The sequence below is a fragment of the Bombina bombina genome, chromosome 11 (assembly GCF_027579735.1).
Source record: "Bombina bombina isolate aBomBom1 chromosome 11, aBomBom1.pri, whole genome shotgun sequence".
Taxonomy (NCBI): domain Eukaryota; kingdom Metazoa; phylum Chordata; class Amphibia; order Anura; family Bombinatoridae; genus Bombina; species Bombina bombina.
Genome location: NC_069509.1, coordinates 147,570,705 through 147,594,278, shown reverse-complemented (window position 1 = coordinate 147,594,278; position 23,574 = coordinate 147,570,705). Strand labels below are relative to the sequence as shown.

The following is a 23,574-nucleotide window of genomic DNA, read 5'->3' as shown; positions in this document are numbered from 1 at the left end:
TTGACATAGGTAACACCCAATACATTATTTTTAAAGCTTTGAAATGAAGACTTTAAATGCTAAACAGCATTATAAACCTAATAAAATAATCACACAACACAGAATATATAATCAAACTAAGTTTAATGAGCAAAAACATTTGCTAACAGCACCTAATAAAATAATTACACAACAGACGGCATCATCATCAAACTAAGTTTAATAAACAAAAACGTTTTTTTAGTTGCATTTTTCTGCAATCAGTTCTCTGCATTGTTAAAATGTTAGATAATATTGAGTCTGCATCTATTCTATGCATTTCAATCTGCAGTGATCAATAAGAAGTTAGGCACCCTCACCTCAAGCAGCTGGACAGGAAGATTATAGGGAAGTCGCTGCTAGATCTTGTTTGTTCGATAGGTCTGGTCTGCTCTGTGTACACAGATTCATTTCAGGCTGTAAAGCTTGCTTAACTTTGCTGCAACACAAGCGGACAGCTCCACCTACTGGCTATTTTAATTAGTGCACTGCTTTTCAATGCATTACAATAGCAGTCACATGACTGGAAAAAAAAGGTTACGCAAATTGAACCGGCGTAAACCAAGGGCAACCTGTATTTTTAAAAAACGGTCTTTCATTCATCAAAGTTTACCTTCACTTTAAAGGCCCATCAAATCCAGTAAAATTACATAATCAACAAATGCATAATAAAATGTACCCTGAATTTCAAATGAGATTTTATTCTGACAAATGTCAAACTGTCCTCCATTTCCCTGCCCCCATATCATGTGACAACCAAAGAGAAACAGACTCATGTATATACTGTGAACTCTTGCACATGCTGGTTTAACCCTTTAAGGACACAGCTTTCAGTATGCTCAATTGTTTTATGACGGAAAAATTCTGTCATATGTCCTTAAAAGGTTAAAGGGACATGAAACCAACTTTTTTCTTTCATGATTCAGACAGACGATACTACAATTTACTTGTATTCTCTAATTTGATTTGTTCACTAAATAACCTTTGTTTAGGAAACAGTAATGCACTACTGGAAACTAGCTGAAAGCAATGCCAAGAGGCATATATATGCAGCCACCAATCAGCAGCTTCTGGGCCTACCTAGGTATATTTTTCAACAAAGCATTCAAAAAGAACAAAACAAGATATTATAAGTAAATTGGAAAGTTGTTTAAAATCGCATGCTCTATCTTGAACATTAAAGAAAAAAAAAATTTAAGTTCCTTGTCCCTTTGTGACTTTAGTGTCCATTAATTATAGAATTTAAGGGATATGAAAACCATTTCTTTTCTTTCATGATTCAGATAGAGCATGCAATTTTTAGCAACTTTCTAATTTACTCCTATTATCAATTATTCTTCGTTCTCTTGGTATCTTTATTTAAAAAAGTGGGAATGTAAGCCCACCAATCAGCAAGCGATACCTAGGTGCTAGGACAGCCTCCTAAGCTTACATTCCTGCTTTTTCAAATAAAGTTACCAAGAGAACAAAGAAAAATTAATAGGAATAAATTAGAAAGTTGTTTAAAGGGACACTGAATTTAATTTTTTTCTTTCTTGATTCAGACAGAGCATGCAATTTTAAGCAACTTTCTAATTTACTCCTGTTATTTTTTTCTTCGTTCACTTGCTATCTTTATTTGAAAAAGAAGGCATCTAAGCTTCTTTTTTGGTTTAGTACTCTGGATAGCACTTTTTTATTGGTGGATGAATTTATCCACCAATCAGCACGAACAACCCAGGTTGTTCACCACAAATGTACCGGCATCTAAACTTACATTCTTGCATTTCAAATAAAGATACCAAGAGGATGAAGAAAATTTGATAATAGGAGCAAATTAGAAAGTTGCTTAAAATGTCACTCTCTATCTGAATCACGAAAGAAAAAATGTGGGTTCAGTGTCCCTTTAACCCCTTAATGACCACAGCACTTTTCCATTTTCTGTCCGTTTGGGACCAAGGCTATTTTTACATTTTTGCGGTGTTTGTGTTTAGCTGTAATTTTCCTCTTACTCATTTACTGTACCCACACATATTATATACCGTTTTTCTCGCCATTAAATGGACTTTCAAAATATACCATTATTTTCATCATATCTTATAATTTACTATAAAAAATATTATAAAATATGAGGAAAAAAAAAATGGAAAAAAAACACACTTTTTCTAACTTTGACCCCCAAAATCTGTTATACATCTACAACCACCAAAAAACACCCATGCTAAATAGTTTCTAAATTTTGTCCTGAGTTTAGAAATACTCAATATTTACATGTTCTTTGCTTTTTTGCAAGTTATAGGGCAATAAATACAAGTAGCACTTTGCTATTTCCCAACCACTTTTTTTCAAAATTAGCGCTAGTTACATTAGAACACTAATATCTTTCAGGAATACCTGAATATCCATTGACATGTATATATTTTTTTTTAGAAGACATCCCAAAGTATTGATCTAGGCCCATTTTGGTATATTTCATGCCACCATTTCACCGCCGAATGCGATCAAATAAAAAAATTTTTTTACTTTTTCACAAATTTTTTCACAAACTTTAGGTTTCTCACTGAAATTATTTACAAACAACTCATGAAATTATGGAATAAATGGTTGTAAATGCTTCTCTGGGATCCCCTTTGCTCATAAATAGCAGACATATATGGCTTTGGCTTTGCTTTTTGGTAATTAGAAGGCTGCTAAATGCCACTGCGCACCACACGTGTATTATGCCCCGCAGTGAATGGGTTAATTAGGGAGCATGTAGGGAGCTTCTAGGGTTAATTTTAGCTCTAGTGTAGTGTAGTAGACAACCCCAAGTATTGATCTAGGCCCATTTTGGTATATTTCATGCCACCATTTCACCGCCAAAAGCAATCAAATAAAAAAAAATTGTTCACTTTTTCAAACTTTAGGTTTCTCACTAAAATTATTTACAAACAGCTTGTGCAATTATGGCACAAATGGTTTTAAATGCTTCTCTGGGATCCCCTTTGTTCAGAAATAGCAGACATATATGGCTTTGGCGTTGCTTTTTGGTAATTAGAAGGCCGCTAAATGCTGCTGCGCATCACATGTGTATTATGGCCAGCAGTGAAGGGGTTAATTAGGGAGTTTGTAGGGAGCTTGCAGGGTTAATTTTAGCTTTAGTGTAGAGATCAGACTCCCACCTGACACATCCCACCCCCTGATCCCTCCCAAACAGCTCTCTTCCCTCCCCCACCCCACAATTGTCCCCGCCATCTTAAGTACTGGCAGAAAGTCTGCCAGTATTAAAATAAAAGGTATTAAAAAAATATATATTTTTTTTAGCATATTTACATATGCTGCTATGTAGGGTCCCCCCTTAGCCCCCAATCTCCCTGATCCCCCCAAAATAGCTCCCTAACCCTCCCTCTCTGCCTTATTGGGGCCATCTTGGGTACTGGCAGCTGTCTGCAAGTACCCAGTTTGCAAATAAAAATGTTTTCTTTTTATTTATTTTTTTTATTTGTTTCCGTAGTGTAGCTTCCCCCCCACAGTCCAATACCCCACCAGCCAAACCGATCACCAAATAAATATATTAACCCCTTTGATCCCCACTTCTAACAAAAAACTTTCTGTAGCGTAGTGGTTCCCACCCGCTCCCTCCCGTGCACGCGCCCGCCCGGCCTCCCCGTGCACGCGTCCGTGCGCGTCCCCCCGGTCGTCCCTGCCCCCGATCCCGCCCCCCTCCGCATCACAAAGGCCATCGATGGCCGCCACCCACCTCCCACACTGGCTCCCACCCACCAACGAACGTAGCCGTTAATGTCCGGTGCAGAGAGGGCCATAGAGTGGCGCTCTCTGCACCGGATGGCTAAAAATGGTTATTGCAGGATGCCTCGATATCGAGGCATCACTGCAATAACCGGAAAGCAGCTGGAAGCGAGCAGGATCGCTTCCAGCTGCTTTCCACACCGAGGACGTGCAGGGTACGTCCTCAGGCGTTAACTGCCTTTTTTTTGAGGACGTACCCTGCACGTCCTCGGTCATTAAGGGGTTAAAAATCACATGCTTTATCTGAACCATTAAAAGAAAAAATGTGGGTTTCATAGCCCTTTAACTCTGTTCTGTCTGAACCATGAAGTTTAATTTTGACTTGAAGCACAGCACCAGTACTATTCATCGTTTATGCACGTAGTCAGCAAAGCAGTGGCCGATTAATGCTTTGTAAATAAAGTGATTGTAAACTTTAACGAATTAAAGCCCAGTATCAAATAATAAATCTTAAAAACAGGGGCATTTTAATTCATTAAAGTTTACAAAAGATGCTTATTTTTTAAAATACTTACCTTTGCGTTATGGTAAACAATGGCGATCCTCCGCTCACAGTTCCTGCTTGCATTAGTATATCGATGACTAATCCGGCTTCCTCCAATCGTTGCGTTGCCCCACAAGCAGGAAGCCTATGGAAGCACACAACGATTGGAGGAAGCCGGATTCGTCATGGATCTGCTAAAGAAAGCAAGCTTTAATTTGTTAAAGTTATAATCAGTTTAACTACATAAAAAAAAAATCTTGACTTTTGCCTAAGAGTAAATGTAAAACACTAAAACAATATCAAATTCTGGCTAAAACCGGACTTATTTTATTTATGCATTAGATGAGTGATAGACGCCTCGTAGCACTAACCATATTCCTAACAGTTACAAGAGTACTTACCAAAACGCGTTGCTGGAACTGCATCTGTAAAGAACCTTGAGTAGTATTGGAAGCACCAAGACTGGGTGACGTCCCTTCAGATCTCTGAGACAGAAAGCTGTTGAAGGAACGCAGAGTAGAAAAGACAGTGGTATTTTCATCCATGTCCTCCATGATAATTTTGTTTCAATAGGGAAGGCAACACAAATCTAAAATCCAGACAAGAAAAGTAATCATTATTATAGAAATATAACATACGCACATTTTTTAACACAAATAAAAAAAGATAGGCAAATATATTCTACTATGTTTGGTATATGAACAAAAACAAATTAGTTTAATAAGAATGATGGTTTGGGATCATTTTCTGCTATCCAAAGCACAAATTAATTACATAATTTAACAAAATGTATTTAATGATAATTTGTGCAATAAAAATTCAACATTTTTAATATTAGCTAATTAAAATTGTAGCCGGGTGGTCAGTAAAATCAACCGGGTGATGCACCCGCTAAAAAAAAGGTCCTGTTGAGAAGATAGTTAACAATGGGGGGGGGGATCTCACTTGAACTGAGGCTACTATTACATTCTCTAATTTGATAGAGCATGTAATTATTCCACTACTCGCTGTGGAAATCTGTGTGTTTAATCCCCAGCAAAAGGGTTAAACACATAAGTAAACTCCCGTTTAGGAGTCATAAGCAGCAGGATCCGAGCTGAACACAGCTGGGGATTGTTGGGGTCATGTGACGGCTGATGATGATTGCCTCACTGGCTGTTTTCTGCTCAGGATCAGCAGCTCCTAAGCAGGGCTTTATGTGTTTAACCTCTTTACAGAGGTTCCATGGCAGGTAGTGAAAAAAAAGAGACGTTCTAATAAATGAAAGCATAATATTTTAGAACTACAATGTCCCTGTACATACATCACTCTACCTTATACAATAAAGATTAGCAACATTTTCTCATGTCAAATAAAGATACACTGACACTAAAGACAAAATTAAACCTTCATGCTTTAGATAGAGCACTGGTTTTCAAACCTGTCCTCAGACCTCCCTAATAGGCCAGATTTTGAGGATATCTGAAGTAGAGCACAGGTGAAATAATCAACTGATTAGTAAACATTGTTAATTTACCTGCTCTCACCCAAGGTAATCCTGAAAATCTTACCTGTTAGGGATGCCCAAGGACAGGTTTGAAAACCAGTGAGAGCATGCAATTTTCAGAAGATTTTCAATTTACTTCCATTATCAAATTGTGCAGTCTTTTTATATACACACTTTCTGAGGCACTAGCTCCTACTGAGCATGTGCACAAGCCCAGTGTACACAAATATTTCTGATTGGCTGATGACTGTCACATAATACAGGGGGCAGGCAAATGGGGGGTACATTTGTCAGACAAAATCTACTGCTTATTTGAAATTCAGAGAAAGTATTATCTTTTAATTATGCACTTATTAATTATACAATTCAACTGTATTTAAACAAACTAGCAACAGTATAAAGGACAGTGATAGCTAAATAGGCCAAATATCTTCTTCACAAACTTTCTGTCACCTATCACTTGGTTGGTACACATGGTTTGATAAAATCCAGGATGAAAAAAATGTTATTGTAAGCACATGTGTGACGGACACACAATATGAGTGCATGGATGGATTTGTAAGCACTTTACAGTTTTGACAAGACAAATGCAGTTGTTGTTTAATAAAGAGAGAGAAAATAGATGATAGTTTTACAACTCAAACAAAAATAGTCACAACTCACAAGACAACAAAAAGTTAAAGGGACAGTCAACACGAAAATTGTTATGGTTTACAAAGATAGATAACGCCTTTACTACCCATTCCCCAGTATTGCACAACCAACATTGTTATAGTAATACATTTTATAACATTTAAAGCTTTTAATTTGTGCTTGTTTCTAAGCCAATACAGACGGCTGTCACATGCTTTTTTATTAGCTTTTCAGAACAATAGGCTGCTAGTTCATGTGAGCCATATAGATAAAATTGTGTGCATGCCTGTGAAGTTATGTACAACACAGCACTAATTGGCTAAAATGTAAGTCAATAGATAATAAACAGTCATGTGATCAGGGAGCTGTCAGAAGAGGCTTAGATACAAGGTGATCACAGAGGTAAAAAGCAACAGGAAACCCCAACATTTTCTTATAGTATTTGGATATAATCTACAATTTTAAACAACTTTCTAATTTACTTCTACTATCAAATGTGCTTTATTCCCTTGTTATCCTTTGCTGAAGGAACAGCATTGCACTACTGACAGGAAGCTGAACACATCTAGTTAGCCAATCACAAGTGACAAATGTGCGTAGGCACCAATCAGCAGCTAGCTCCCACTAGTGTATATGTGCATATTCTTTTTCAACAAGGGATACCAAGAGAACGAAGCACATTTGAAAATAGAAGTGAATTTAAAAGTGTCTTAAGATGACCTTCTCTATCTGAATCAAGCAGACTTTCCTATCCCAACCGTGTTGGTTATACAAAACTGGGGAGTGGGTGATAAAGGAATTATCTATCTTTTTAATAAATAACATTTTTGGAGTTGACTGTCCCTTTAATGGGCCACTCAATATTACTGTAATTATATATATATATATATATATATATATATATATATATATATATATATATATATATATCTCACATCTCTGTAAATATCAATTCAACCAAGAAAATCCTTTATAAAAAAAAAAAAAGTTAAAAAAGTATGATTGAAACCAAGCCCATGCCAAATGGATATACTGTGTATTTATATATATATATATATATATATATATATATATATATATATATATATATAGGCTACTGTTACATGACATTATTTTACAACTAGTCTTACTGTAAGCATATGTCAGTATGTACATTGTATTGCAGACCCATGCTCTATGTAAAGTGTAAATACAGCAGTCAGTGGCTGCAGTACACGAGTGTGTGTTGTGCACATATAATGCGCGTCCGCGAGTGGCTATATACAAGTATGTCTCTCTATAAATAATTATTATATAAAATACACATTTCATTAGCAGGCACGACCCCATCACACTTACACTCAGCCCCTCACTCAATGCGAACCGGTCCCGCTCTGCTATAGACCCCAAAGCTTGGATCTCCCTCCTCTCAATTCTCGCGGGATTTTTTCGAGTTTACCACAAAACCTGAAACAAAAGAGCACTACCGTAATGCCACTTATACCATTGCTTGTTTCTTATATTCGAGAAAATGTATTTATGCATTTAATTTTCAACAAAGTAGAAACATTTTTAAATGCCTTATTTGAGGACAGTGATAGCTAAATGTTTGACACATACCATCCTATGATTACTGAACTGTCTGTTTCTGTCATTGTATGTACCTTCATGTGTTATATATGTATTTTCTGTTGCTGTAGGTGATGATTTTAATGGTTTACTTAAAAAGAAACAATGTAAACCTTTGTAAATAAAATATAAACTGTTTTCTAATACGATGTATAAACTTTAAATACACATGTAACATATGTTTTATTGCTGTATGCTCATGAGAGCACCTCTTAAATATAAACTGTTTTACAAAAATATGTATATATTGTGCACACATACACAAACATAAACCAAAAAAAGAGTGTGCAACAGGATAATGTTCTCAGACAGGTAACCAGTCCTCCTGTGATCGCTGCCAGAGACCAAAATGGGCTGGTGTAATGTGTAATTTAACAGTAAACCACTGCTAAAAAAAACTCTATTTCTCTATTCAACCATTGTTAATTCCTCTATGAAAATACTAAAAATGTTTATTTTTATACTAAAAATAATCCCTTTAGTACCCATTTCCTAGTTTTGCATAACAGTTATATTAATATGCTTTTTACCTCTGTGATTATCTTGTATCTAATCCTCTGCAAACTGCCCCCTTATTTCAGTTATTTTGACATACTTGCATTTTAGCCAATCAGTGCTGACTCCTAGGTAACTCCATGTGCAGTGTTATCTACATGACACTCATGAACTAACACCCTCTAGTGGTCAAAATGCATTCATATAAGAGGTGGCCTTCAAGGGCTAAGAAATTAGCATATGAACCCCCAAGGTTTAGCTTTCAACTAAGAGAACAAAGTAAAACTGGTGATAAAAGTAAACTGAAAAGTTGTTTAAAATTGTATACCCTATCTGAATCATGAAAGTTTATTTTGGACTCGACTGTCCCTTTAAGTCAAGGCATACAAGCAATATAGATTAATAAAAATAGTTACAGTACAATACAGATATTAATATAAAGCTCAAGGCTTAGATTTGGACATTATGCCAACCAATCAATTAGCCCTCTGAATTACTCATGAGGCCACTTTTGGACTCCTGAAATTGTAAGAGAATTATAGCTGCAAAATGGACCCTGAAACACTTATGGGTCCCTTATGTTAAAGGGATAGGAAAGTCAAAATTAAACCAGCATGATTCAGATAGAGCATGCAATTTTAAGACACTTTTAAATTCACTTCTACTTTAAAATCTGCTTAAAGGGCCACTGTAAGTAAATATTTTCTATGCCTGTTACTAACTAACTACCCCAAATACGCTTTTTATCAATAGCATTTCATTAACATATCTCTACCGTATATCAGAAATCTTGTCTGTAAATTTAATTGTTTTCCAAACCCACTCCGTGGGTATCCTTTGCTCTGTACCAATCCGTTTACAATACCTAGGTTTCAAAATGGCGCTTTAAGCACAAAGTTATTGGTTTAAGTATTTTGAACATGCAGTGCTGAAAATAGTGGGCAGGATAACGTGACATCATCGGCGAATAAAAGATATAACTTTTAGAACGTTATGAAACTTCGTTTTGGAGAAAATATAGGTCAGTAGGTTTTAATTAATGTTTATTAACTTTAATATGTTAGTTGTTTAGCTTAAAAATTATAACAGAAAGTAATCCTTTAATTTTCTTGATATCTCTCAAAAAGAATACGCACATATCCAACACTAGTGAGAGCTAGTTGCTAATTGGTGCCTGCATACATTTGTCTTTTTTGATTGGCTAACTACATGTGTTCAGCTAGTTGCCAGCAGTACAATGCTGTTCCTTCAGCAAAGGGTAACAAGATAATGAAGCACATTTGATAATAGAAGTCAATTGGAAAGTTATTTAAAATTGTATGTTCTATCTAAATCATGAAAAAAAAAATTTTTGGACCTTATTAATCAAATAATACAAATAATTATGTGCAATTGCATTATAGGTCACTCTTGGGCTTGCAGACACAACATTACTATCAGCCTAATAAAGAAAATAAAGAAAACAGTACATAGTATATAACATACATAATGTGTATTTGGAATACTTTTACTTGGTATTAAAGGGACAGTCTAGTCCAAAAAAAAACTTTCATGATTCAGATAGGGCATGTAATTTTAAACAATTTTCCAATTTACTTTTATCACCAATTTTTATTTGTTCTCTTGGTATTCTTAGTTGAAAGCTTAACCTAGGAGGTTCATATGCTGATTTCTTAGACCTTGAAGGCCGCCTCTTAAGAATGCATTTTAACAGGTTTTTCACCACTAGAGGGTGTTAGTTCATGTTTTTCATATAGATAACACTGTGCTCGTGCACGTGAAGTTACCTGGGAGCCATCACTGATTGGCTAAACTGCAAGTCTGTCAAAAGAACTGAAATAAAGGGGCAGTCTGCAGAGGCTTAGATACAAGATAATCACAGAGGTAAAACATATAGAAATATAATTGTGTTGGTTATGCAAAACTAGCGAATGGGTAAACAAGGGATTATCTATCTTTTAAAACAATAACAATTCTGGTGTAGACTGTCCCTTTAAGGGCCATTATTGGTATAAAGGTACCTGAAAAACAGGGGACCACTCTTGGGTCCCATATTGGGATACTCCAAATTGGTTTTAACTTTGCATTTAGAAGTGACAATAAATAAATTATAAATGAACATTGTATTGAATATTGCACAAGGCAGCCGACACACATTTTTATTTTTTATCCTGGCTACTTAGGGCAAGATCTATCATGAAGCTAATGCCACGATCGGTTGGTTTAAATCTCTGCTTCATAAACTCTCTTGCCAATTTGGAGATGGCGGATGGACCGAGGTGATAGACATGTCCTACTCTCATGCAATTGGTTGTGTGAGGTTAGGGGGCGGAGTTGCACAAGCATTCGCCTATGCAATGTTAAATATGGGGAACAAATGAGCTCCGCAATCAGCGATCAAGTGCGGACAAGTTCACAACATGTGAATTCTGACAGGTCTCAGACTGATAAATCTCGCCCTTAGTGTAAGCTTACCATACTATAGAAGCAATCTTAAAGGGACAGTCAACTCCAAAATTGACCTATGTGAAGTTGGCACCCCATGTTTGTAAAAACTGAATAAAAATATACCATTCGTTTGTGCTGCGTTTGTGCTGATTTGTGCCGCAAAAACCAACGTTTGTGCCGGTTTGGTTTAGGAGATATTGCACATTATTTTTTTATGAAACCCCGCCCACTTTGCACCCCATGTTATGCAATTTTAAAAACAAATATACCATTTGTTTGTGCTGCGTTTGTGCTGGTTTGTGCCGCAAAAACAAATGTTTGTGCCGATTTGGTTTCGGAGATATAGCGCATTATATTTGCTGAAACTCTGCCCACTTTGCACCCCATGTTATGCAATTTTAAAAACAAATATACCATTTGTTTGTGCTGCGTTTGTGCTGGTTTGTGCCGCAAAAACAAATGTTTGTGCCGGTTTGGTTTCAGAGATATAGCGCATTATATTTGCTGAAACTCCGCCCACTTTGCACCCCATGTTATGCAATTTTAAAAACAAATATACCATTTGTTTGTGCTGCGTTTGTGCTGATTTGTGCAGCAAAAATGAACGTTTGTGCTGTTTTGGTTTCGGAGATATAGCGCATTATTTTTTATGAAACCCCGCCCACTTTGCACCCCATGTTATTCAATTTTAAAAACAAATATACCATTCGTTTGTGCTGCGTTTGTGCTGATTTGTGCCGCAAAAATGAATGTTTGTGCCGGTTTGGTTTCGGAGATATAGCGCATTATATTTGCTGAAACTCCGCCTACTTTGCACCCCATATTATGCAATTTTAAAAACAAATATACCATTGGTTTGTGCTGCGTTTGTGCTGATTTGTGCCCCAAAAACGAACGTTTGTGCCATTTTGGTTTCGGAGATAAAGCGCGTTATTTTTATGAACCCCGCCCACTTTGCACCCCATGTTATGCAATTTTAAAAACAAATATACCATTTGTTTGTGCTGCGTTTGTGCTGGTTTGTGCCGCAAAAATGAACGTTTGTGCCGGTTTGGTTTCGGAGATATAGCGCATTATATTTGCTGAAACTCCGCCCACTTTGCACCCCATGTTATGCAATTTTAAAAACAAATATACCATTTGTTTGTGCTGCGTTTGTGCTGGTTTGTGCCGCAAAAACAAATGTTTGTGCCGGTTTGGTTTCGGAGATATAGCGCATTATATTTGCTGAAACTCCGCCCACTTTGCACCCCATGTTATGCAATTTTAAAAACAAATATACCATTTGTTTGTGCTGCGTTTGTGCTGGTTTGTGCCGCAAAAACGAACGTTTGTGCCGGTTTGGTTTCGGAGATATAGCGCATTATATTTGCTGAAACTCCGCCCACTTTGCACCCCATGTTATGCAATTTTAAAAACAAATATACCATTGGTTTGTGCTGCGTTTGTGCTGATTTGTGCCACAAAAACTAACGTTTGTGCTGTTTTGGTTTCGTAAATATAGCGCATTATTTTTTATGAACCCCGCCCACTTTGCACCCCATGTTATTCGATTTTAAAAACAAATATACCATTTGTTTGTGCTACGTTTGTGCTGGTTTGTGCCGCAAAAACGAACGTTTGTGCCGGTTTGGTTTCGGAGATATAGCGCATTATATTTGCTGAAACTCCGCCCACTTTGCACCCCATGTTATTCGATTTTAAAAACAAATATACCATTTGTTTGTGCTACATTTGTGCTGGTTTGTGCCGCAAAAACGAACGTTTGTGCCGGTTTGGTTTCGGAGATATAGCGCATTATATTTGCTGAAACTCCGCCCACTTTGCACCCTATGTTATTCGATTTTAAAAACAAATATACCATTCGTTTGTGCTGCGTTTGTGCTGATTTGTGCCGCAAAAACTAACGTTTGTGCCGGTTTGGTTTAGGAGATATTGCGCATTATTTTTTAATGAAACCCCGCAGCGCTTTTAAGCGCTTGTTAAATCTAAGCAAGTTAATATTGGGCTGTCTGTGGTTAACATGACATTACAGGTGATTAATATGGCAACAAAGAGGTTAAATTGGCTAAAGGAGGTTTATTAGGCCTAATGGGGTTGAAGTAGAGGGCTTTACTGCAATTTAATTGAAAATTTCCTTTTTCAATTAAGTAGTGGGTTTCTACTTATTCACTTTGCAGTTAATATTAACTTGCTTAGATTTAACAAGCGCTTAAAAGCGCTGCGGGGTTTCATTAAAAAATAATGCACAATATCTCCTAAACCAAACCGGCACAAACGTTAGTTTTTGCGGCACAAATCAGCACAAACGCAGCACAAACGAATGGTATATTTGTTTTTAAAATTGAATAACATGGGGTGTAAAGTGGGCGGAGTTTCAGCAAATATAATGCGCTATATCTCCGATACCAAACCGGCACAAACATTCGTTTTTGCGGCACAAATCAGCACAAACGCAGCACAAACAAATGGTATATTTGTTTTTAAAATTGCATAACATGGGGTGCAAAGTGGGCTGAGTTTTCGCAAATATAATGCGCTATATCTCCGAAACCAAACCGGAACAAACATTCGTTTTTGTGGCACAAATCAGCACAAACGCAGCACAAACAAATGGTATATTTGTTTTTAAAATTGAATAACATGGGGTGCAAAGTGGGCGGGGTTTCATAAAAAAAAAGCGCTATATCTCCGAAACCAAAACAGCACAAACGTTTGTTTTTGCAGCACAAATCAGCACAAACGCAGCACAAACAAATGGTATATTTGTTTTTAAAATTGCATAACATGGGGTGCAAAGTGGGCGGAGTTTCAGCAAATATAATGCGCTATATCTCCAAAACCAAACCGGCACAAACATTTGTTTTTGTGGCACAAATCAGCACAAACGCAGCACAAACGAATGGTATATTTGTTTTTAAAATTGAATAACATGGGGTGCAAAGTGGGCGGGGTTTCATAAAAATAATGCGCTATATCTCCGAAACCAAAACAGCACAAACGTTCGTTTTTGCAGCACAAATCAGCACAAACGCAGCACAAACAAATGGTATATTTGTTTTTAAAATTGCATAACATGGGGTGCAAAGTGGGCGGAGTTTCAGCAAATATAATGCGCTATATCTCCGAAACCAAACCGGCACAAATGTTCGTTTTTGCGGCACAACCCAGCACAAACGCAGCACAAACAAATGGTATATTTGTTTTTAAAATTGCATAACATGGGGTGCAAAGTGGGCGGGGTTTCATAAAAAAATAATGTGCAATATCTCCTAAACCAAACCGGCACAAACGTTGGTTTTTGTGGCACAAATCAGCACAAACGCAGCACAAACGAATGGTATATTTTAATTCAGTTTTTACAAACATGGGGTGCCAACTTCACATAGGTCCAAAATTGTTATTTAAAAAGATAGATAATATTTAAAAAGATAGATAAAATATAGATAAACTTGTTGTTTAAAAAGATAGATAATCCCTTTATTACCCATTACCCAGTTTTGCATAACCAACACAGTTATATTAATACACTTTTTACCTCTGTGATTACCTTGTATCTAAGCATTTTCTGACAGCCCCCTGATATCATGACTTTTTTTTTATTATCTATTGAATTGCATTTTAGCCAATTAGTGCTGTGTTGTGCACAACTTCACAGGAGAGAGCACAATGTTATCTATATGGCCCACATGAACTAACAGTCTCCTGTTGTGAAAAGCAAATAAAAAAGCATGTGATAAGAGGCTGTCTGAAGTGGCTTAGAAACAGGCAGAAATTTAGAGGTTTGAATATTGTATATTAATATAATAATCTTGGTTTTCTAAATCGGGGGAATGGGTAGTAAAGGCATTATCTTTCTTTCTAAACAATAACAATTTTGGTGCTGACTATCCCTTTAAAGGTGCACAAATGTAAAAATGAACCTTTCATAGATCAGATAGAGCATGCCATTTTTAAAAGGCTTTTTAATTTGCTTCTATTGTTAAATTTGCTTCAATTTCTTGGAATCCTTTGTTGAAAAGCATACCTAGAAAGGCTCTGGACAGCAATACTCTACTGTAAGACAGCTAGTAATTGGTGGTTACACACATATGTCTTTTTTATTAGCTCACCAGATATGCTCAACTAGTTGTTTATCCCTCTGCATGGGTTAAACACTGAGTTATAGGCAAAAAAAAAAACGTGCAATAATATACTAACACTTTAGAGCATTTTCTGTTTGCACTTTTATGTTCCTTTCATGTTACTTTGAAAACAAGATTATATTTCCATGATTAAGACATTTAAACAAAAAAAAAAATGTCTAGTTTTGTTAAAGGGCCACTAAACCCAAAATCTTTCTTTCATGATTCAGATAGAGAATACAAATTTAAACAACATTACAATTTACTTCTATTATTTATTTTGCTTAATTTTTTAGATATCCTTAGTTGAAGAAAAAGCAATGCACATGGGTGAGCCAATCACACGAGGCTTCTATGTGCAGCAACCAATCAGCAGCTACTGAGCATATCTAGATATGCTTTTCAGCAAAGAATATCAAGAGAATAAAACAAATGAGATAAAATAAGTAAATTAGAAAGATGTTTAAAATTGCATTCTCTTTCTAAATCATGAAAGAAAAAATGTGGGTATCATGTCCCTTTAAATTTAAACACTTTCTCTTGGTATGTGGCTTTAAAAGCGAGCACGTCTTGAGCATTATGTGGCAATAGTGTTTGCAACAATGTTACAAATATAGTTCTCAAGTCATGTGCACACTCCTGAGCCTACCTCAGTACTACACTATCATGCAAAGGTGCTACGTTTCATCAAACACCAAGACAAGGAGGTAAATTAGGACCACTAAATACAGTGCAACAGCATAATCAATAATTGCAAAAGTGCTTCGTTTGAATTTAGAATGAGTAGTAGATTTTTTTCTGACAAATATCAGTTAGTTTTATTTCCCTTCCTCCTGCATCATGTGACAGCGGCCAGCCAATCACAAAATGCATATATGTAAATTATGTGAATCCTGCACATGCTCAGTAGCTGCTGGTACCTCAGAAAGTGTGCATATAAAAAAAGATTATGCATATTTAGATAATGGATGTGAATTGGAAAGTTGTTTAAAATTGTGTGCTCTGTCTGAATCATGAAAGTTTAATTTTGACTTTAGTGGTCTTTTTTTTTTTAATAAATCTAGATTTTTTTTAAATTGTAATCTATAAATTATTAAAGTTTAGTTTTATCTTTTATTCCTATTTAAAATATTTTCCTTTGTTGCATCTAAAATTGAATATTGTAATACATTCTTTCCATTTTTTTAAATAGAGAAAAACAAATATGTTCCTATCCTGAAGATTAAATATGTTTGTGTTTATACTTGTGGGGTGTGTCACTGTTCACCAATTAATAAGGGCTTAAAGGGACATGAAACCCCAAATTTTTTTCTCTTATTATATCGAAAGAGCTTGTAATTTTAAACAACTTTCTAATTTACTTATATTCTCTAATTTGCTTCATTCTCTTGATATCCTTTGCTGAAAAGCATATCTAGATTGTCTCTAGCTGCTGATTGGTGGCTACACATAGTTTCCTTGTGTGATTGGCTCACCCATGTGCATTTATATTTCTTCAACAAATGATATCTAAAGAATAAAGCAAATTAGATTTAAAAAAGTAAATTGGAATGTTGTTTAAAATTGCATTCTCTATCTGAATCATGAAACAAAAAATTGGGGTTTAATGTCCCTTTAATTACAGGGGTCTCAGAAGTCTCAGTTGAGTCCAGGCAAACACATCTAGGGGGCCCATGTGACCTGCAATTAGTCCGGGCCCACAGATTTATGGGCACATCTGCCCGTCCAATCAGTAGTGTTGTTGCTACAGGAGGGCCTTGGCTACACCCACTTGGATGGATTTGCTTTTACAAATATGGTGACAGCCTTTGTCCTGAGGCTCAGTAAGGTCTTGTTATACCCAGTAGAGCTGTGATAGTTTCCTTATCAGCTAATGAGCTTTTATCCCAATGACCCATTTAAAAAATGTTTTCCATTCAAAAATATTTTATGTTTAAATTGTGCTCTTTCATATGCATGATAGAAATGTGTTGAACTATGATAACGTAAGTTATGGGATGGGCACATTTTTTGCAACATTAAAAAAAAAATTAAATGAATGTTAACACATTTGTTTGTTCGTTTCGAATGTTTGTACAACATTCTAACATTTGTTTAATTTAATAGTATTTCTAGTGCTATCTTTACATGTAATATTGGAATTATGCAATATTTTAATTAGAAAAACTTGAATCAATATATTTGAAATGGTAGTTCTAATGCTCTCTATAAAGTATATTAAATAACTACAAACAGCACAAAGAGAACAGATGAGAAAGTTCAACCTATCATGTTATAACTTATATAGGGATATGCTACCTGGTAAAGTATTCTGCAAAAAAACTATGAAAAGAGAGAAGGCTGTACCGGTATAAGGTGCAGACACAAAGACCAGGACAACCTAAGCCGGCAATGAAGTCCAGTTTCACAGCAGTATAAAGCACCATTCAAAGCCACAGCAGTTGTAAATCCACATATGAATGTAAATGAATGAAATGATGAATGAAAAGCGTCAATTATAATGAATGTTAAAGTGATGGTAAACTCTCCCCTTTTTAAAATCAGATCTGGAATGTAAGCGCTATTTTAGATGGAGTTTAATTCATTAGCTGTAATGAAGATGCAGTATAACATGCTTTTTAATATAGATATGAAATTCAAATACTGCATGCTACTCCGCCCACTTCAAATGTAAAATTTTCTGTGAGCTAACAGATTGAATTGTTGTCCAATCAGCGCTCTCCCCATATGGCACTTTTGTTGTAGCTAGAGCATTGATTGGAAAGTAATTCAATCATTTAGCTGACACGAAAATTGACTTTTGAAGTGGGTGGTGTAACGTGGGATATTTGAATTTCATATCTATATTAATAACTAAGTTATAGCGCATCTTCATTGCACATGATGACTAAAACCCCATCTAAAATAGCGCTTACATTCCAGATCTGATTTTAAAAAGGGGAGAGTTTACCATCACTTTAATGATGATTAGTGAAGATAATGAATGTATGAAGCGGCACAGCAGTGATAATAACAAAGCAGTCACCAGTGAAGATGAAAAGTGAATCACTTAGGCCAGCTTGGAGCACATAAACATATTCAGCATTCCTGTATTCATAAAAAATCTAGACGCCTAGTGTGGGGTATCCACATGAGATGAGAGAGTGTGAGTGAGGGCGAGTGTAAAGGGTATTCAGACATCCATATGAAATGATCGATAGTTCGATAACCCCCGGATAACAATCATACAGGTGACCAGTCCCAATGCTACTCACTACTCCTCCACACTTCAGCTATCTGTACGTCGAGTACGTGTCATAAAGCAGGCACAAAAGCTCTGTGCTGCGAGTAAGGAGTGAAACGCGCAGAAGGACGCGTCGGTGTGAAGCGTCTTGTCCGTGGGATCCCCCCACCTCTTTTGGATCAGCTTCATGACACATACTCGACGTAGAGATAGCCGAAGTGTGGAGGAGTAGTGAGTAGTATTGGGACTGGTCACCTGTGTGATTGTTATCCGAGGGTTATCGAGTTTGGTATGAACTATCGATCATTTCATATGGATGTCTGAATACCCTTTACACTCGCCCTCACTCACACTCTCTCATGTGGATACCCCACACTAGGCTGTTTGTATGTTTGTTAACTGCTTTATGAATTTTTGATTAAATTGCAACTATATGATATTTATTGGTATTTCATTTATTTAAGGTGATTGCTTGTTGTCCTGGTCTTTGTAGCTGCACCTTATACCGGTACAGCCTTCTCTCTTTTTATATTAAATAACTGTTCCTGCCAACAGAAACCACAACCCAATACAGAGGGCTGATCATGTTGGGAGAGAATTCTTATTATGCTATGTGTCTTAATTATTTACACAAAGTCCTTATCTTCTTTATTATTTTTCACTCAAAGGCCAGAACTTAGGGCTCGATTATCAAAAACTCTCCACCAAGGAGAGAAATCACACAAAAAAAATTGGGATTTTTGTAATCTTATATTGTAATACAGAAGTCTTTCCTTAAAGGGACAGTCTAGTCAAAATTAAACTTTAATGATTCAGATAGGGCATGCAGTTTTAAACAACTCTCCAATTTACTTTTATCATCAAATGTGCTTTGTTCTCTTGGTATTCTCTGTTAAAGCCTCCTACTGGGAACAATATTTTATCTATTTACACGTTTTGTTGTAACCAGAGCTATTTCAAATGAGAAAATAAAGGTGAAGGAGCTATTTGAAAACAATGTAATTACACTCCATTAGGTAAAATGAATAATTGAGAACACACAGGCCCTCAGAGCATATGTGTGTATGCCACTGAAAAACAGTAAAATAACTTTTACTAGAAGCATTTTTGCTAATGGAAGCCCATTGTAAACGGCATGATTATGTACAACTGAGTCCCAGGAGTCTAATGGTTGTTGCGGATAATACACAGAAAAAGTTAGATTTATTCAGAACAGGGATATCAAACTAAATAAACAAAAAAACAAGAACTGCAATAAGTTTTGAAATATTCTCTTTTATGGACTGATGTTAAAAGATTCTTATGCTTGGACATACATTATAGTGCAGACTTCACAGGGTCTGAGCTCACTGAATGTAATAAGAAAAAGGGCGGAACCTAAAACCCAGAGAGATGAGAGAGGCCTCCCATAAAGCTCTCAGCTCAGATGTAATTATCTAAAATGATCCTTCAGCACTGCAAGATCTGTCACAAGATTCTAGATCGGCAGATTTTGCTATACTTCTCTAAGGGGCGTACCCTGCATTTCTGTATGTGAAAGGGAGACAAGCTCAGTGCATTATGACAATGCATTACATCAGAGTTTTGTTACAATTACACTGTGTGTTTTATATTACTTTACACTTCAGGATTAAGTTCTTTCAGTATTATTACATTTAAAGGGACACTGTACCCAAAAAAATTATTTCGTGATTCAGATTGAGTATGAAATTTTAAGCAACTTTCTAATTTACTCCTATTATCAAATTTTCTTCATTCTCTTGGTATCTTTATTTGAAATGCAAGAATGTAAGTTTAGATGCCGGCCCATTTTTGGTGAACAACCTGGGTTGTACTTGCTGATTGGTGGATAAATTCATCCACCAATAAAAAAGTGCTGTCCAGAGTACTGAAACCAAAAAAAAGCTTAGATGCTTCTTTTTCAAATAATGATAGCAAGAGAACGAAGAAAAATTGATAATAGGAGTAAATTCGAAAGTTGCTTAAAATTGCATGCTCTTTTTGAATTACAAAAGAAAAAATTTGGGTACAGTGTCCCTTTAAGCTTTGCACTTTCTATATTGTATTTTAATGCATTTAGATCCTGCAGTGATTTTATAAATTCTGATTATGTTTTGAAAGTTTCTTTGTTACTTTAACAAATAAGGATTCTACTTTGTATATTTCTGTGTATCTTTTACACATTTCATTGCACTTTGTATTTGTTTTATGTAAAATAAAACAGACAGCTTCAGAAAGTGGGAGGGACAGGGGAGTTTTCAAGGTATGTCTAAATATCTCTCACAATTCTCATTAAATGCTCTAAGTAGTTTACACAAGCTGATCTCATTGATTTATCTTGCCAGCTGTATGCAGGTGAAGTTTGCTCAAAATCCAAAATACACTAATTTAACTGACAGAAAAGTAATGTATACTAATCTTGAGGCAAATGCAAGTTAAATTGTAATGAAAACATTTATTTTTTTATTTGCTGCAAAGAGTTTATATCAGTGCCAGGTAGTTCACAGTTTACTTCACTCTCCACTATGAGATTCTGTATCCTAGAGTGCCTCATTACTTTCTATGGAAGACATCTCTCTCGAAGCTCAGCCCCTGTGATGTCTGCACTATAATTTCTCTCCAAAACTGAGAATCTGATCATCAGGTCCCATATAAAGTAATAAAGTTATCTGTGATATAGAATCTCACAGGTTGAAGTTAAAGGGACATGCAACACAAAATGTTTTTCATGATTCAGATAGAACATAAAATTTTAGACAACGTTCTGATTTACTTTTAATATCACATTTGCTTCATTCTCTTGGTTTTCTTTGTTGAAGGAGCAGCACTACTGGGAGCTAGCTGAACACATCTGGTGAGCCAATGACAAGAGGCATATTTGTGCAGTCTCCAATCAGCAGCTAGCTTACAGTAGTGTATTGCTGCTTCTGAGCCTACCAAGGTATGTTTTTCAACAAAGGCTACCAAAAGAACGAAGCAAAATAGATAAAAGAAGTAAACAAGAATGTTTTTTAAAATTGTATGCTCTATCTAACATTTTGGGTTTCATGTCCCTTTAACGGGGGAGCACCTGATGGTGATATATATTCTCTGAATGTAGCAAATACAAATTAAACTGAAATTTAAACAATACACATAAATATACAAAGTATGATTCTAATTGGTTAAAGTTACACAGAAACGGTCAGAGCATAATCAGAATGAGTAAAAACACAATCCTAAATACACTGCTGTATACAGAATTAAAATGCACTAAAATGCAAAATAGAAAGTGCAAAGCTTAAATGTAATAGTACTTAAAAAACATAATTTGAAGTGTAAAGTAATATAAAATACAAAGCACTTCATGTAGTGCTACATTGCCCTGGACGTGTCTCTCCCTCAAATACAGAATTCGAGGGAAAGTCCCTTAGAGAAGTATAGCAAAATCTGCATTTTAAGAATCTTGTGAGGGACCTCACAGAGTTGGAAGATCATTTTAGAACATGTCACCTGAGCGGAGAGCTTTAGAACATCGGGCCCTTTAAAGGATAAGATTGCTTTTATGTCATAATGGCTCCAACACAGATCAACAACTATTACTTGTGTGCTGAAACACAACTTGACCTGCTCAACACTTGAGCGTATTGTATATGATGATTTATTGCAACCTGCTACTGATAGTGACAGTTCTGCAACATTACAACTTGCACAACAAGTAGAGTGTCCCATAAGATCTAGACATAAATGTGTACCTAAAACTGTCACTTTATTAGCAAAATTTGCAGTGTTTTGTTGTTTCAGGATGCTCCAGTGATACACCTATTAAAAAGCCTCCTGAGTATGTTGATCTTGTCGGATGTGCTCTAGCCATTTCTTGACAGAAGCTCCTGGATTGATATGACATTTTTGTGAAGCATGTTACAAGTTTTATTAGTATACACTCCAGCCTTTCTGTGGGAATAAAAAAAACCTGCTAAATTTCAGTGGTAGATTACAGTAAAAGGAGAAAAAATAAATACAGGTGGCCCTCGTTTTACAACGGTTCAATTTACACCGTTTCAGAATAACAACCTTTTTTCCCAGTCATGTGACTGTTATTGAAAAGCATTGAGAAGCAGTGCATTTATTAAAATAGCCAGTAGGTGGAGCTGTCCGCTTGTTTTGCAGCAAAGTCAAGCAAGCTGAAATTAATCAGTTTAACCAGACCTGAGCTATCGAGCAGATTTCAAAGGAACAAGATCTTCCTGTCTATAAATCAGTCCAGATTGGAATGCATAGAAAGAACTGTTTGCAGAAAAATGCAAGTGAAGTCTGTGTTGTGTGATTATTTTATTAGGTTTATAATGCTGTTTAGCAAATGTTTTTGTTCATTTAACTTAGTTTAATTATATATTCTGTGTTGTGTGATTATTTTATTAGGTTCATAATGCTGTTTAGCATTTAAAGTCTTCATTTCAAAGCTTTAAAAATAATGTATTAGGTGTTACTTATGACAATTTTGAGAGGGGCCTGGAACCTATCTCCCTCACTTCCCATTGACTTACATTATAAACTGGGTTTCAATTTACAACCGTTTCGATTTAGAACCATTCCTTCTGGAACCTAACCCCGGCGTAAACTGAGGGCTATCTGTACTGTAAAGTACATTGAGGTTTATTTATTTTACTATTCTTAATAAAAGGAGCATTAAAAACTTCTTGCATAAAAGTTGTGCTCTATCTCACACTCCTTAGAAAAGTCAAAAAGCAAATCTTGTAACCTAGGTTTTCAAAATGCTGCAAGCTGCCGTATTGATTTGCAGGTTACAGAGTTTACTTTTTGGCATCCTGGGGAGTGTAGGACAAGCCCAAGTTTTAAACAAAAAAGAGGTGTTTAAACATTTTGAGCTAAATTCTGAGAGGTGCGTTAACAGTTACACACAAGCGAAAAAAGGTTTATTGTGGGTGTTTGTGCGTATTGGGTTTATAGCTTGTATTACAAGTAAAGTAAACACGTTCACTTGAATGCAATCGTGATTTACTCTAGAACACCCTAATAGGCCACATTTTTAGAATATCTAAACTGGAGCACAGGTCAAATAATAATCTGATTAGTTATTTTATCTGCTCTCATTCAAAATAATCTGGAAAACCTTACCTGTTGGGGGGGACTGAGAACAGGTTTGAAAACCAGTGCACTAGAATGATTACCGCATCCTCAGAGCGAAACAAAAAAGTGGCATTAACTTATGAATAAATAGAACATATACTGTTATGTGAAAAACATCGAAATATGAAATATTCATATTTTCATGTTGGGTTAGCGC

At 35.9% G+C, this 23,574-nt stretch overlaps 1 protein-coding gene across 1 annotated transcript in view; it reads right to left on the bottom strand.

The window, feature by feature from the left end:
• MAD1L1 (mitotic arrest deficient 1 like 1) overlaps nucleotides 1-7,807 on the bottom strand; it is a 1,632,937-nt gene extending 1,625,130 nt beyond the window's left edge. The window contains exons 1-2 of the mRNA XM_053695314.1: nucleotides 7,728-7,807; nucleotides 4,672-4,859 (exon numbers count right to left, since the gene is read on the bottom strand). Of these exons, the coding sequence (XP_053551289.1) occupies nucleotides 4,672-4,824 (153 nt within the window). The 5' untranslated portion in view covers nucleotides 4,825-4,859; nucleotides 7,728-7,807. The remainder of the gene's footprint in view (nucleotides 1-4,671; nucleotides 4,860-7,727) is intronic.
• Between the last annotated feature and the right edge of the window lie 15,767 nt (nucleotides 7,808-23,574).